The sequence below is a fragment of the Procambarus clarkii genome, chromosome 18, assembly GCF_040958095.1.
Source record: "Procambarus clarkii isolate CNS0578487 chromosome 18, FALCON_Pclarkii_2.0, whole genome shotgun sequence".
NCBI lineage: Eukaryota > Metazoa > Arthropoda > Malacostraca > Decapoda > Cambaridae > Procambarus > Procambarus clarkii.
The window spans coordinates 32,450,254-32,466,812 of record NC_091167.1 but is presented as its reverse complement, the minus strand read 5'-3'; the positions used below and the strand labels follow the sequence as shown (position 1 = coordinate 32,466,812).

General features: G+C 45.4%; 1 protein-coding gene across 1 annotated transcript in view; it reads right to left on the bottom strand.

The window, feature by feature from the left end:
• Positions 1-16,559, bottom strand: part of Lac (septate junction protein lachesin) — a 93,917-nt gene that overhangs the window by 7,064 nt on the left and 70,294 nt on the right. Inside the window, exons 2-7 of the mRNA XM_069326475.1 lie at positions 5,270-5,508; positions 3,509-3,639; positions 2,480-2,605; positions 1,979-2,135; positions 1,620-1,726; positions 571-710 (exon numbers count right to left, since the gene is read on the bottom strand). Of these exons, the coding sequence (XP_069182576.1) occupies positions 571-710; positions 1,620-1,726; positions 1,979-2,135; positions 2,480-2,605; positions 3,509-3,639; positions 5,270-5,508 (900 nt within the window). The remainder of the gene's footprint in view (positions 1-570; positions 711-1,619; positions 1,727-1,978; positions 2,136-2,479; positions 2,606-3,508; positions 3,640-5,269; positions 5,509-16,559) is intronic.

Below are 16,559 nucleotides of genomic sequence, written 5' to 3'. Positions count from 1 at the left end.
CAGAAACAAAAATTGGGTGGAAAGAATGAGCAAGCACATACAAGTGGTAAGTAAAATGAAATATATAGGAATAGGGGGGAGCGAGTATATGAAAATATTAGGACAATAAAAAACCAGATTGTAAAGGGCAATATACTGGAGAAACTGTAAGAGACACTCATGTGATGCAGCGGCTTGAATATACACAAATAAAAATTATCATCACTGTGTGAAGGGGCTACCTATACCATAGTATCACTGTACTTTGGTGGAAAGTTGAGTACATTATAGCTTATCTACTGTCATGAGAATGTACATTCAATATTGAATTTAAGTTTAGTCTTATAAATCCTTAGAATGCTTAGCTCTGAGTATGGTCTGTAATACCAGTGTTGTGTAACTAAATGATCAATTTAAAAGACAGAAAACATAATTAAATAATATAATTCAGAGTTAATTTAATTTTCTGGCAATAGTCAGTTAATAACAAAATTATATTAGTACTGTACTGCAGTTTAAATTGTAATAAAAATATGATTATTAATGATTATAAAACTTGGAAAAAAAGATAAATTGCAGAGCATATCTTACCGCTGAGCAGCACAGTGGCTGCTGACTGACCAAGCTTATTGGTGGCCATGCATGAGTAATTACCAAACTGACGTTTCTCAATTGTCAAAACACGAAGAGTGGTGTCTGTATATTCATCAGCACTGGCGAACTGGGAAATACTGTGTAAAAAGAGATTATATGAATAAATATGAGATTACAATTTCTCTACTTAAGACAATTGTTGACTTTGTAGTGCTTAAGACAATAGTCACTGCATCCAGGAACATATCCAGGAATTTGAAAAGGGAAGGGGGAAGTGAAGTCAAAATCTTAATTTTATCACATTTATGTAATGAAACTAAAGGTAAGCTATGCTGTATTCACATATTATTTATATAGTCACTTATTCATAAGAAAATGCAATGTTTTTTAAATGTTTGGTGTGTACAAACAGAATACTGTTTACAGCCCCAACCCATTACACCCTAACAGGAGCGTTCCATCAGGGACGTAGGGATAGCAGAAGTTTCTCCAATTCCGAGGCACTATCATGAAACAAAATTTTCTCTCCACTCTCCTTCCAAGGTAATGGTTGTCTGCCTCTACCACATGATCTCTCTATTCCACCCTTCTTGTTAAATGACAGTCTCCGTGGTGTAGTGGTAAGACACTCGCCTGGCGTTCCGCGAGCGCTATGTCATGGGTTCGTATCCTGGCCGGGGAGGATTTACTAGGCGCAATTCCTTAACTGTAGCCTCTGTTTAACGCAACAGTAAAATGTGTACTTGGATGAAAAAACGATTCTTCGCGGCAGGGGATCGTATTCCAGGGACCATAGGATTAAGGACTTGCCCGAAACGCTACGCGTACTAGTGGCTGTACAAGAATGTAACAACTCTTGTATATATCTCAAAAAAAAAAAAAAAAAAAAAAAAAAAATTGCTTCTCAAGTATCCTAACAAAATTTCCACTCTAGCTAAGTATATTGTGCTTCACCCACACCACCACTTCATAGTGAATTCCATCATTTTAAAACACGTTTCTAAAGCATAGTTGATAGTGATATAAACTTTGGATACTGCACCCACCTATAATGCTGATTATTAACAATGGATTCCTGCTTATGGACCCAAGATATTGCAGCGGGTGGGTAGGCTTCGATATGGCACTCCAAATCCATGTCATATTGTAGAGCCTGCAAACAAAAATGATTGAAACAGTCCAATATTAGTGGTCAGAATACTGATTCTTTTGTATATTCTTTTATATACTGTACTGGTATTACCATAAATTGAGATTTAAATGCATTACTTTAACCTTTTCACATGGGAACTTGGTATTGATCTAAAAATGAAACAGTACTATACCAGGTACTGTACTGCATAATCATAAAAGATAAAAAAGTTAAAGCTTTACTTATTTAATCTTCAAAATTCAAGATGTTTACCTGGTAAACTCGAGGACGGATTGCCTTGACAACAGGAGCAAATTCAACTTCTACGTTGATATTCCTACGTGCACCACGACCGACTTGATTCTCGGCAATGCAGTAGTAGGTACCACGGTCTTCCTTGCGAATGTTGGCAATTTGCAGCACATTACCCCTATGTACAAGTAGTTATTTGTTAACGAATGACAACAGACGTGAATGTATGGTTGTGTTTATAACAAGATTCTCATATCTTGTTAATAAGGTATAATATACTATATACAGTACTTATTTATATAAATGGAAGTTTTTTAAAAAGTAATACCTGTACTGTACTGTACTGTATGTGATCAAATTAATAAATGATTAGAAACAATCATGACCAATCAACATAATTCCAATAATGACAAGCAAAAGTAAATTCATTGGCTAAAAATAAAAAAGTTACCAAAATGAATTTACATTAGCATAGAGATATAGAATTCTATAAACACAAGGAATATATTCCTGCATTCTAACCTATAAATTGAACCACCAGTCGGGAGGATGGCATTATTTTCTCTCCTCCACGATATCTCTGGGATAGGCATGCCCCCTGCATAGCACGACAGTTCTACACTGTCTCCTTCACTCGCCACCACAGACCTGAAAGTAAATGCAAAATTAAATTTATAGACAATCTACAGCGTATGAGTAATTATCAGGAGAGAGTCAGTGTATGACTACTGTATAAAGCACTTGGAAGAGATATGAGGACAAGGAGTTGGGATACTGTATGAGGAAAGGGTAAAGGAAGGACCATCAGGAATCGAACGTCAACCCATCATGAAGCGTGGGCATTGCTCTACTAATCAGTCCAAAGAATGCAAAATATAGATTTCTGGGTCGAGTGAAACTCAAATTTAGAATTGGAACGAATTTATTATTTAAATTGTAATCAAATTAAAACTGCAAGGATTACAAGCTGGGATTCAACTAAATCCTATAGGGTTCCTGAGGCTTCCACTGAAGCTGAACCAGGGTTTCACAAGGCCCCCCCCTCCCCCGGCTTCACTCTGGCTTCATTGTCCAGGAATTCTACCATTATCTCAGGTTGCAATTCTTTTACCATATCGTGGGCTAGTCGTCTTAAGGTGCTTGCTCGGGAGTACCCAGAACATAGATTCAAATCCTTGTCACGGCTTGTGCTGATTTTCTCATTGATACATCATGTTAATGCAATTTCTCTGTGCATTGAAGAGGAAGCATTAGAGGTATAATTAATTGACAACAAAGTCAGAGTACACGAGGGATGGTGTGAAACCCTGGTTCAGCTTCAGTGGAAGCCTCAGCAACCCTAGAAGATTCAGTTGTAACCAGCCAGTAACTATAGATGGGTCACGTGGTCAGTCATGTCCAGCACCGTAGGCACCAGCCAGTAACTATATATAGATGAGTGACAGGCTGGCTTAGCTAATGTATCGTCGAAAAGCCTATCAGGCTTCCAGTTCCTGACAACGGTAAACTAGTTACAGTAAACTAATCTTATGTATTATTGATGTCACTTACCTGGTCGAGTTGTCGGAAATGACAGGTGGTCTTCGCACGAGGAGGTTGACATTGGCAGTGATGCGGTTATTGATGCCTATGAGGACCTGACACATGTAGTCTCCGCCGTCACTCTCCTGGATGTCCTTGATCTGGTGACCAGATGCTTGGTAAGCTCACCCCTACACTTCATCATTACGCATGCAACTGTTTTATTTCATGCTTTTTCACTACCAACATTATTTCCAATAATGTTTGATTTTTGTTAATGCTGTTATTAACCATTATTATTATTATTATTATTATTATTATTATTATTATTATTATTTGTTATTATCCAGCCGATGGACGGTGTTGAGAATGCAAATTAATTAATTTTTATTGATAGTTTTGTTGTTCATAGCGTCTCTGTCACCCATGCCTTTCTTAAATGTACTTTATCTTTAATCCTATATTTTATAGGATTGGAATAACTAATTCAGTTCAAAACCAAACCAGCAGTAATTTTGAGAAGACGGTGAGTTTGCGATATAGGGTGTAGCATATGCTATATGTTCTACGTATGTAATTCAGAGTGCTGCATAAATATATTCATTTAGTTTAGATGTACACAGTTACCTTCCATTTGGCATCAATGAGTATTTTATTGTTTATTGAAGGTAGAAGAGCCTCAACTTCCACACCACAACTCCACTTCTGTCAACTAATTTCACATGCAAACTGTGCAGTGTAGCATCAACCTCCCCGCCTCACTCCACCTCATATCAAATGGTCAATTAAAGTATTAATTATTTCTGTACATGTCATTCCCAGCATAATCTTTTAACCCCTGAAATATATTTTCAGCTCATCCTCTAAGCGAAATTATCATTCATATATTCACTTCTAAGGGCAATTCTTACATAGTTTAAAACAAATCTACACGCAGCCATTTATGAGTTAGGTACAGCACAGTACACCTATAATATAGCCTACATATTTAATAATGCTCTTTCACGTCAATACAAACTGAGATAAAATGATACATTAAAACTTTACTGGGGAAAATCTTAGGAACCATGAGAGGGACCTTTGACAAGCCGAAGGATTCCAATCCCCGTCGAGGCTACTAAATATTCAGGTCAAATCTATATGACTAAGTGAAGAAGGATGATTAGTGCAGCATTCTGACTCATAAAACTTTGACCAATATTGGCCAGATTCTTTTTCTTCTGGCGATAAGAAACAGGAAAGATTAGTGTCTGTACACAAGAGTATACTAAACATATATAAGACAAGTGACAGCGCCAAGATACACTGTAGATTATAGACTGTGAACGGTCTTATGAGAAGATAAAGAGGTTATACGTTTACTATTAGATTAATAACAGAATCCTGTATGTGTGAATTTTTAAGAACAAGATTAAGATAAGAATAGCTCCCAAAGTATTTACATAACAATCTGAACAAGATATTTCTTCTCCTATGGGAGCCGGTCGGCCGAGCTGACAGCACGCTGGACTTGTGATCCTGTGGTCCTGGGTTCGATCCCAGGCGCCGGCGAGACACAATGGGCAGAATTTCTTTCACCCTATGCCTCTGTTACCTAGCAGTAAAATAGGTACCTGGGTGTTAGTCAGCTGTCACGGGCTGCTTCCTGGGGGTGGAGGCCTGGTCGAGGACCGGGCCGCGGGGACACTAAAAGCCCCGAAATCATCTCAAGATAACCTCAAGATGGGTGGAACAATATTAAAAAAAAAAAGACATATTGGCATGAAACATGCCATTAAGAGGCGTACGTACTTGTAAAATGTAGGTGGCAGAGCCTTGGTCATGTCTGAGGGCGTACCGAGAATCCCTAATGATAAGGCCAGGTCCACTGGAGATGGGCAGGTCCTGTACATCCCCAGCGCCCCGCTTGACCCATAACACCGGGTAGTCCTGTGAGTACTGTACTGAACACTCAAGTTGCACGCTGGACCCAATGTCCACCACCTGCTCCTTCGTTATCCAGCTGATGGACGGTGTCCGCACTGCCAGGCCTGTTGGTAAAGGTACTCCATTAGTCTGTGTATTATCTCTTTACAAGTTATTCCACATTGTCATAGATAGTAGCAGACTGACACTGGAAGACTGCATGTGTTCACACAAGACAACATCCCAACACACGCACACATATGTTTGAAGCAGGATAATGTAATAACAGGTATCTAAATCACATATAAAATAAGAGGATCCTAAAGTTAAAATAATCTCAAATCTTGCGAATAGATGGAATTGAACAAAGGCGGATAGAAAATGAACAAAGGCGGACGGACCAATTTATAAAAACGACATATTGAGAGGTGATGAATTGGTGAATGGGGAGGACCCACGACCAGATGCGGGTGTGTGTTGGGCGTTTGGGCAAGCCAGGGGGAGGAGGTGGGCAGGCCAGGAGGAGGTGGTGGGCAGGCCAGGGGAAGGTGGTGGGCAGGCCAGGAGGGCAGACTAGGAGGAGGAGGAGGAGTAGTCACGCCTGATGGGGGGAAGGGCATTTTTATAGTTTATTTTATACCACAGATGTGGCCATTCATTTACGGGACGGGGTTTGGAAGGGCAGGGTTTGGGAAGGGCGGGGTTGAGGAGGCGGGCACACAAGGGCAGAAGATGGTGTCAGTAGGACAGGTCCTAGAGGAGCTGAGTATGGGTGTAATGACTGGGTTCTCACAGAAGATCTGTAATTGCACATTGCACTTGCAAGAACCAACGTTGAGTTACTCCAAAGAGCCAACACCAAGATATTTCGATACACCAGTGGCCGAGATAACAACACGAAGTACTGATCACTTCAAATGAACAAATTCACAAGGGCCGTGACGAGGGTTCGCACCTACGTCCGTAATTGGCCAAAGGGGGGAAGGGGACTTCGATAAGCCTAAGTAGAGGCTTCCTGATACCAACAACGGGAATTACATGCGGCGCACCCCGAGGCTTATGTATATATTTTATGGGTAGACTATTTGCGCGGGAAGGATTGGAGACTTCCGGGAGAAGATAGGGTTATCGGGCACGGCAAACTGAGAACGTCAGGTATAGTCTTAATTAATATGTTGGGTATAGGATGGGCACGTCTTTGGGGCTTTATAGGCGTTTTGGGGCAGTTCGTAACACCTATTTATGGGCGATCATGACAAGTGAGAAGGTCGACGATCTGCATCGTCTCTTTTAATCTTTAAAAAACTAGTTTATTTTTAAAGAAAATTTAGTTATTTAGTACATTTAACAATCATTGAAATAGGGTTGTGGATGAATGGAACGGGGGCTGCCAGCTGCCATTATTGGGTCGCGCACTTTAGCATTGTTCAGGAATAGATTGGATAAGTATATGGGAAAGAGAGAGGTTGGATCTAACCGGGGGATCTGCCTAGTATGGGCCACATGCCTACTGCAGTGTAACACTATTCTTATGCTCTTATGTATGCCACTTACGGCATCATTCGTGCTGCTATGTATTTGGCAGAACAGCTGTACAATGCCGTTGACAGAGACAGACCTCAACAGATAATGCCGTACTTAATAATGGGAATTACTGCAGCTATTTAACAACGTCAGCCATTCTCAATGCAAACGAGCAATTTAGGCCCATGGCAAGATTAATCCTTTACGGAGAGTGGAGAAGGTCAGAGGTCATAACGGTAATGTGGGAAGGGGTGGACCCCCCCCCCCCCCGGCGTGAGGAAGGGGTGGACCCCCCCGGCGTGAGGAAGGGGTGGACCCCCCCGGCGTGGGGGAGAGAGGTGAAGTGTATCACTGGCATTACCATAATAACAACGTTCATACGATCGCCTCAGTCTTAGGCAGGTCACCACAAGGTCGGAAACCCCAGCCTGGGAGCCACGCAGTCTCGCCCGCGCCGGCGCCCACAACTACATGCTGATTTATAGTGGACCTTTGAATGGTCTCAATTTATAAAGTGTGTTTGGCGTACAACTATATCGGTGCGTCCCCTTGCCCCCTTTTGTGAGCGGGTGGCGGCTCCCCGCGGCGCCATTACCAACCCTCGCGATGCCCACCGCCTTTACCCCAATAAACCGAACGGTGATTTTTTTTTTTACACTTATCGTGCTGATTCGCCCTCGCAGGGGGCGTAGCTGCACAGATGATTAGCTGGGTGCAGTTGGTGGTGGCGGTGCAGAGTTGGGGATTAGCGAGGCGTGACTGCCTAATCAACACACCACCACCACCAGGGCACCACCACCACCAACTGGAGCCCTTCACCGCACATTTTTTTCTTTATATTTTGACGTTTTACCTCGTTAAGAATTGTTCAATAATTTGTTAATATTCAATTAAAACGAATACTAATATGGTTCAAAAACATATATTATAGATTTAAATACATAAGTTTTGATAAATATTTTGCATTTCGTAAAAAAAAAAGACGCGAGATTTTCAGCTGTTGAGAAAACACGAGGAGCTGAACAGAAAAGCTTCCACTGCGTGTGCAGCCCGTCCACCTAAGGTTTCAAAACGTGAAGAAAGATGATAATTTAAAGCGTCCTCGGACTTCTAACCTAACACACTAAGCCATAGGACCCCAAAACAGAAAACAGGGACAGTACGTCACTTTCGCCAGCCGCTTCCATTTTCTAGTACGACAATTTTTAGCCTTGCGTAACCCATACCAGCGAAAAGATACGCTCTTCGTAAGAGGACAGACAGCTTGGCGTGTAAGCCTTCATCGCTGAAGGCAGAATTAATTTTTATTCACAGTACATTTCCACCGTAGGATTAACTACGCTAAAGTTATAACACAGTGCATGGGCAGCGCACACACGCGTCTCTGTCGCTACAGCCGCCACCGGAAGGGTGGGGAGCAGGGCGCCAGGGTAATTATCGAACAAACGTTTAGATGTGGCGGTGGACCATTATGAAAGCCGCTCTTACCCGACTGCTTTAGGGAAGTGCTTGTGGAACAGACAGGACTTTGAAGGGCAACCCGAGAACTGTCTTTACTAGGATGTACCAGTGTTCTGCTTTCACAGCATTGTGATAGATGATTTTGCTTTCATAATATTTGAACAAGAAACGTGGCCTTTCACAGCTCTAAGGCCAAGATATTATAGGTGTTTTCAACACAGCGCAAGACAAGCGGATTACTGCTATTCTCTGAGGAGATAGCAGAGTGTGCTCTAAATGTCTCAACGGAACAAGGCTTATGATCACTAGCTTCTGTTTTGAGCACACTTGAGGTTAACGTCAGTATTCATCGGTGCTCTCGATCGAGCAAATGCCATGAAGCTCTTGACATGCCCGGTACTGCCAGTCTACCAATGTTGTTGTTTAAGATTCAGCTACTGGGAACAAAACGTTTAGAGTAGCACGAGGTTGGTGAGTAATGGACTTACCGTCTACAGATCTGATTGATGAAGATTAAGCCACCCAAAAGATGGCACGGGCATGAATAGCCCGTAAGTGGTGGCCCTTTTGAGCCATTACCAGTATCAAGAGCTGGTACTGGAGATCTGTGGAGGTGCGGCTGCACTCTGCGTGACGGGAGATGTCTCCCGTCCTCTACCGATCTCAAGGGATGGTTCTTATAGCGCCTTAACATATACACCTGACGAGCTCAAGAAGTGTACAGCTTTGCGAAGGTACAGCTGAGAACGCCTGGAAATCATCGAGTTTAATGCGCCACATTTATAGTAGCCATCGTATACACAAGCACACACTGACACACACTTCCAAGGAATCATCACGCGAACCTTTGAATACAAAGATGACAACATGATCGTTCAGCTCTCACCCGAACAACTGTATATATGTATGTATGTATGTATGTATGTATGTATGTATGTATGTATGTATGTATGTATATATATATATATATATATATATATATATATATATATATATATATATATATATATATATATATATGCATATTCATATGCCACTCCCTGCTGGGCTCCGGCTGGCTGCGAGCACAACTTGACAGGTTGAGGACTCAGAAGCCAGGAATATTTGACAAAAAACTGACTAAATTTGATGCAGCTGCAGACGAGGGTTGTGGTGGGTGGGGTGTGGTGGGTGGGTTGGGTTGGTGCGAGGGGGATTTTTTTTGTCAGTGTCAGGGGTAGTTAACAAATGGAATGTATTAGTCAGTGATGTGGTGTAGGTAGACGCCATACAGTTTCAAATGTATATATAATAGAGCCCAATAGGCTCAGTAATATGTACTACCAGTTGATTAATGGTTGAGGGGCGGAACCAATGAGACGAAGCTCAACCCCCCCTGTAAGTACAATTATGTGAGTACAGACACACACACACACACACACACACACACACACACACACACACACCAGCTGCCAGGAAATTCTTCCAGTTAATAGGAGTATATAACTCTCAGTCCCCAGAACACGGGTCACTGCACGCCCCTCCACGCCCACACTGTGTATACCCCCACGCCCACACTGTGTATACCCCCACGCCCACACTACACACCCATTCATAGCTGAATAAATTGCTGACCTGGAGAGCGTGCACAAATCTTTCCCTGCTAGAATCCACTCAATAAAACATCTAAATTATTGGGACCGCTTAAAATATTAACACTTGTATTCTCTACGGTGAAGCCTGGAGAGATACATACTAATTTACTCTTAGGAAATACTAGGACTGGTTTCAAATCTGCACACAGAAATAGCACCACATGAGACCAGAAGGCATGGCAGGATGTGCAAAAGAGCCCCGTATAATAGCAGGCGGTGCAATAGGTACTATGAGAGAGAACTCTATCAACATCAGAGGTCCAAGACTTGAACACTCTACCTGCTTGATGGGGGTTCTGGGAGTTGTTCTACTCCCCAAACCCAGCCCGAGGCCAGGCTTGACTGGTGAGTAACACAATGGGGATGTGTGTGTGTGTGAGAGAGAGATGGAGATTTCTCCATCTCTCTCTATATGTAGTAGAATGATAAGACAAAAACTGGTTGAAGTCGGTATGTTAGATGACCGACAGTTAGAAACGCGTGGTTCAAGAGCTAACACCTCAACCCTGCAAGCACAAATAGGAAAAAACACACACACATGCACACAATAAACATATTCTAGAGTGGAGAGGTAAGAAAGATGCTGGAAGTGGTGAGGACCTCCCTAGTAAGGTAGATACAGGGCGTTACGTTACCAGCGTGAGAGTGGGGGTCCTCGTCTTGCGAGGGGCGGAGAGCCCTCCTGGGAGGAGCCCACTTTCACCTCTTGTCAACACTAGGATACTCACGCAAGCGTGGGAGGGGATAACCCACCTTGAGTCTCCCACCCCCTTCCTCCCCCTTCCTCAGTCACCCACACGTCCTCCCCCTTTCCCATGTTACCCGCCACGTCCTCACTTCCCCAGGAAATGTTTAAATTTCAAGATATCCAACTATTTTACACGTTATCAAGTCTTTAGCAGAGAGCTGACTTGAACCCCTCTCTTAGTCGTGGCGCTCTCCGGGTGTCCCAACCTTGTGGTACTCACTCTCCAGGTCCCCTGAGGGGTGCCCCTCAGACCTGCCCACAGGTCCTCAACGGTCCCCCTGGGGGTTCAACGGTTCCCAGCGAACCTCGCCTCAGGTTCCCAGATACTCCCTTCTCTGCATCACCCGAGACGCGAGATTTCCCATCTCCTTTTCTCCCCCACATAACACTTTCCGCTTCCTTCCTTCGCCCTTTTCCCTTCATCTCCCTCCCAGAAAATGTATTATGAAGCACGGTACTTGCTGGACAACTCTATGGGAAACACAAATATTTTAGACTTCATTACAATCGCATGAGGATGGGGGGGGGGGATGTATAAATGCTGAAATGTTTAAAGACATTTTCACTTGGTCCGACACCAACTGGCCTATGACACTCCCCTACCCAACATAATTCATCTTGCAAAGTTTGGGTTAGGCTAGCCTCAAGCATGTAGCCTCCTAACCTCCTCGGATAAAAATATAGACATTCTATTTTATATATACAGTACTAGAGGGGGAGGGGGGTGGTGTCCGGTGGTGCCCAGGTCTCTGTCCGTAACTCTCTCCCTCACTCGGTCCCATTCTTCCTTCTTCTCTCCCGATCTCTTTCTCAGTAGGCAAATCATGCTCGAGTAATGTTGCATCAACATTGAATCAACATTATCGATGATGAATAATTTTTTTTTATTAATACATAAGGTACATCTGCATTAGTGCAGCTACCCTAGACTATATGAAGTGGAGTACAGTGTGTCAAAAAAGCTAACTAGGTGATGCTAAAAAATCCCCATCACACAGGATGGTTAGTCATACAGAGGCATGTGATAAGCAATCTGCACTGGCAGACTCCTGGAAGCATTTTGAGGATATCAACAACACAAGATTAAATAAGGTAGCAGTGGTAATACAAGTCCCCATCTCGCAGGATGGTTAGTCATACAGGGCCATATGTTTAGTAGCCTGCACTGGCAAATTTTGGGTACACTGTGAGGATATCTTCAAGAATACGAGAGTGAATAAAGTAATTGCAGATGAATCAATGTTATCGACGTTGGAAAACACCCTATGGACACTCAGACCCATCTTTCAGACTTCACAAGACACATTGGTGAAGTGCTTGGGCGTCGACTCCCCCCCCCCCTATGACACTCCCCATACAATCACCAATCACCTTGCAAACGTTTGTTAGGCTAGCCCAGTCCTCGAACAAACAAAATATTTCCTCTTATCGATACAGTACAGATATCATTCTTATCAATTCTACCCCCCCCCCCACCTCATTTACATCCTTAGATAACTTGATCCTAACCCACATCCTGCACTAAGTCCTCCTCAGGTATGTCCGCGGGGGCCACAGAATCGCCCAACCCCCCAATCTATAATTAATGTCTTCAAGGCAAATTTCACGGAGCTGTGTCAGCTGCAGCGCTGAGGGACCGGGGGTCCCTAGGCGTGGCTATGGAAGGGGTCGAGGAGGGACGTGGAGGGGGGTAGGGGCGGTTCTCAACCATCCACACCACGCTAAAGAACGTAGGTTCACAGGGACACGATAGGGGACACGGGTGTTCCTTCCTGTGATACTGGCACTGGCCTGACGAATCCATTATTTATCCATTGATAAATTTTATTTTATTTCGCGCGCGCGCGTGTGTGTGGGGATAAAGCGTTCCGTTACACGGTTGCCGCCGCGTTGTGATAAGGTGCGTTAGTGACGTTGACGACATAATTACCGGGAGCGCAGCTGAGGGGAAATGAAGCCCCTGATGCGCAGGTCAGCCATGCGCCGCTCCGGATAATAACCGCTCAATTTCCTCGTTTTTTTTTATTGTAAATCCTTCCGTTCTGCTGTCACGAGTACCTGGTGTTGATGGCATCATCAACCCACAACCAATACGTATCAGTCAATGATTTAACCATACCTGGAGATGATTTCGGGCTTAGCGTCCCCGCGGCCCGGTCCTCGACCAGGCCTCCAACATGCTGCGGGTCTACGGGCGGCCAAATCATTCCCAGACATTGTGCGCAGTACAGCTTTTCTAATTTTTAAAACTAAATATATCGTTGTTTAGGCCCAATACTGCAACCTGAAAGAGCACAACACGGAACTATAAAACCCAAAGATGGACACAATGACCTGCCTGATGGAAATGAACTCCAAGTAAGGCTGAGAATATAGTTTAATCACGTTACCAATATACAGGGATAGAGTGACACAGTGGCCGTGTTGAGATGAGAAACAGTAGACTTCTAGGGGGGCCACAACTGTCACTCAAATGTCAGAGTTAACGTTTAGAGGAGACCAGTAAGAGCTGCAGACACGTGTAATATGAGCTTGACAAGATGATTGTAGACGGAGATTCTATAGAAAGACTGATCAGCAGCATGAGAAATGGGAAACACTGAATTAATCACCCAGCGATTAATCAAAATCAATTAATCACTAATTAAAAATCAGGAATTAGGAGTCAAATCTCTGACTGCACGCACGCACACACACACGAACCTGTTGATTGACGGTTGAGAGGCGGGACCAAAGAGCCAGAGCTCAACCCCCGCAAGCACAACTAGGTGAGTACACACCACAGGGGCCTGACGGCTGAGTGGTCCACGCTCGGGATTCGTAGTCCTAGGGTCCGGGGATCGATCCCAGGTGGAGGCGGAAACAAATGGGTAGTTTCTTTCACCCTGATGCCCCTGGTCACCTAGCAGTAAATAGGTACCGGGAGTTAAACAGCTGCTTCCTGGGTGTGTGTGTGCGGGGGAGCGGGGGGTGGGGGAAATAAGTTGATTGACAGTTGAGAGGCGGGACCAAAGAGCCAGAGCTCAACCCCCGCTAGCACAAGGTGAGTACACACACATACACTTTAATGTGGCTGGGAAACTGTAATCAATTCATTTTGTATTTAAGTAAAATGTAAAAATATGAATTAGTAAAACTTAATTTTGCATGTGACGGGGCTAGACAGGTGAGGGGGGGAGGGGGGACGGGGCAAGACAGGTGAGGGAAGGTGATGTAAATGCTACGAGGCGACCAAGCCATAACACTTAAGGAGGTATTCAATTCTCTGAGAGCGGGGCTTGGATAATTCCCCCAAGCTACTCTATCCCTTTGAAATGTATTTTTTTCCTTGTCTCAATAAACATACTTGAACTTGAATTCCTCTGAAAGGGTAGAACGGTAAAGGAAGAACAATCAGTCTTCAAGACACGAGGACACATCAGTGGGTTGAAGAGTGCTATCTTAGCGCAGCCTGCCAGGCTTTGAAGGTCCTCGTTCTCCACCCCAACACTTGGTCTCAGCGATAGCTTGGTCTCTTGTCGTCCTTACGTCTCAGGGCGGGACACTGGACGAGTAGGCGGGTGGTAGACAGACGGTCAAGGACAGATGTGACAGGTGTGTGTGGAAACAGAAGTTTGGGGGAGAGGTCTGGGACAGAAACTAGGGGACAGGTGTGGAACAGTGGGGAAGGAAGGGGGTGTTTGGTTATGTCAGTCCCACCTCGCAATTAGTTGATGTCACCCCCATGGAGAGGAGGAGTCGGAGGGGGGCTGGCTGTCCTTTTGTGGAGTGACGTGCCCCTGTCAGCCGTCAGCGGGGAGACCTCCAGGGCGGGGCTGACACACACATACACACACACCGCCACGTCAGGAGGGTGAGGTAATTAAATGCTTTGTCCCTCCACCAGGATCACCCTCCACACCCACCCACAACCCTTCCTGGGGGAGGTGTGTGCAAGGGCGGCAGTCCTCCGGTGCCTGTCCTGCCGGGTGTCGTCCGCCTCTAGCCACCATTCACGCCTACATGAAGGAATAGGTTCTGTAGGTGCTAGACCCCCTCCCTCTCCAGCGCCCCTGGTGCTCTCCTGGCCTGGTGTCCCAGAGTGACTTCTCTCAGGTGGACAGGCCGGTTCTCCCAGGGGTCACGCATCCCAGGCAGAGAGAGAGAGAGAGAGAGAGAGAGAGAGAGAGAGAGAGAGAGAGAGAGAGAGAGAGAGAGAGAGAGAGAGAGAGAGAGAGAGAGAGGAGAGAGAGAGAGAGAGAGAGAGAGAGAGAGAGAGAGAGAGAGAGAGAGAGAGAGAGAGAGAGAGAGAGAGAGAGAGAGAGAGAGGGAGGGGATAGAGAGAGAGGGAGGGGATAGAGAGAGAGGGAGGGGATAGAGAGAGAGGGAGGGGATAGAGAGAGAGGGAGGGGATAGAGAGAGGGAGGGGATAGAGAGAGAGAGGGGGAGAGAGAGTGTGTGAAGGGGAGAGGGGGAGAGACGGGGGGCGGGAAAGACGGAAATTCACCTTGAAATGATTTCGGGGCTTAGCGTCCCCGCGGCCCGGTCTTCGACCAGGCCTCCACCCTCGGCCGACCGGCTCCAAGGGAGCCGGTCGGCCGAGCGGACAGCACGCGGGGACTTGTGATCCTGTGGTCCTGGGTTCGATCCCAGGCGCCGGCGAGAAACAATGGGCAGAGTTTCTTTCACCCTATGCCCCTGTTACCTAGCAGTAAAATAGGTACCTGGGTGTTAGTCAGCTGTCACGGGCTGCTTCCTGGGGGTGGAGGCCTGGTCGAGGACCGGGCCGCGGGGACACTAAAGCCCCGAAATCATCTCAAAATAACCTCAAGATAACCCTCCAGGAAGCAGCCCGTGACAGCTGACTAACTCCCAGGTACCTATTTACTGCTAGGTAACAGGGGCATAGGGTGAAAGAAACTCTGCCCATTGTTTCTCGCCGGCGCCCGGGATCGAACCCAGGACCACAGGATCACGCGTCCAGTGTTCTGTCCGCTCAGCCACCGGCCCCTGGAAGGACTAAACAGCTGTGGAGTTTCGTATACATGTTTTGTAAGAAGCCTGGCCACCCCCCCCCCCCCCAACGTTCCTCTGGGGAGGAGCCCAACAACACAGTAACAAGAGCAACAACACAGTAACAAGAGCAACAACACAGTAACAAGAGCAACAACACAGTAACAAGAGCAACAACACAGTAACAAGAGCAACAACACAGTAACAAGAGCAACAACACAGTAACAAGAGCAACAACACAGTAACAAGAGCAACAACACAGTAACAAGAGCAACAACACAGTAACAAGAACAACAACACAGTAACAAGAGCAACAACACAGTAACAAGAGCAACAACACAGTAACAAGAGCAACAACACAGTAACAAGAGCAACAACACAGTAACAAGAGCAACAACACAGTAACAAGAACAACAACACAGTAACAAGAGCAACAACACAGTAACAAGAGCAACAACACAGTAACAAGAACAACAACACAGTAACAAGAACAACAACACCGCATTCACAAATACAGCCATAAAAAAACCCGGCATGATTCCCTACGAGACCACTCCAGCGGCGCCAGCCTTAGCTTCCAGTTCCCTCCGTGACTGGCCCGGTATACGGGGGGGGGGTGGTCCATGTCTTGCCATGAGGTTTACCTCGAGGTGTTGTTCCGGGGATCAGCGGCCCCTCGGCCCGGTCTCTGACCAGGCCTCCTGATGGTTGGTGGTGTGGTCAACGTGGCTGTTAGACGCAGCTGCTCGCGGTCTGGCCACCGCACCCGCCATTTTAGACGCCGTCGACCACACCTTCACAGTTCCGGACTGATCAA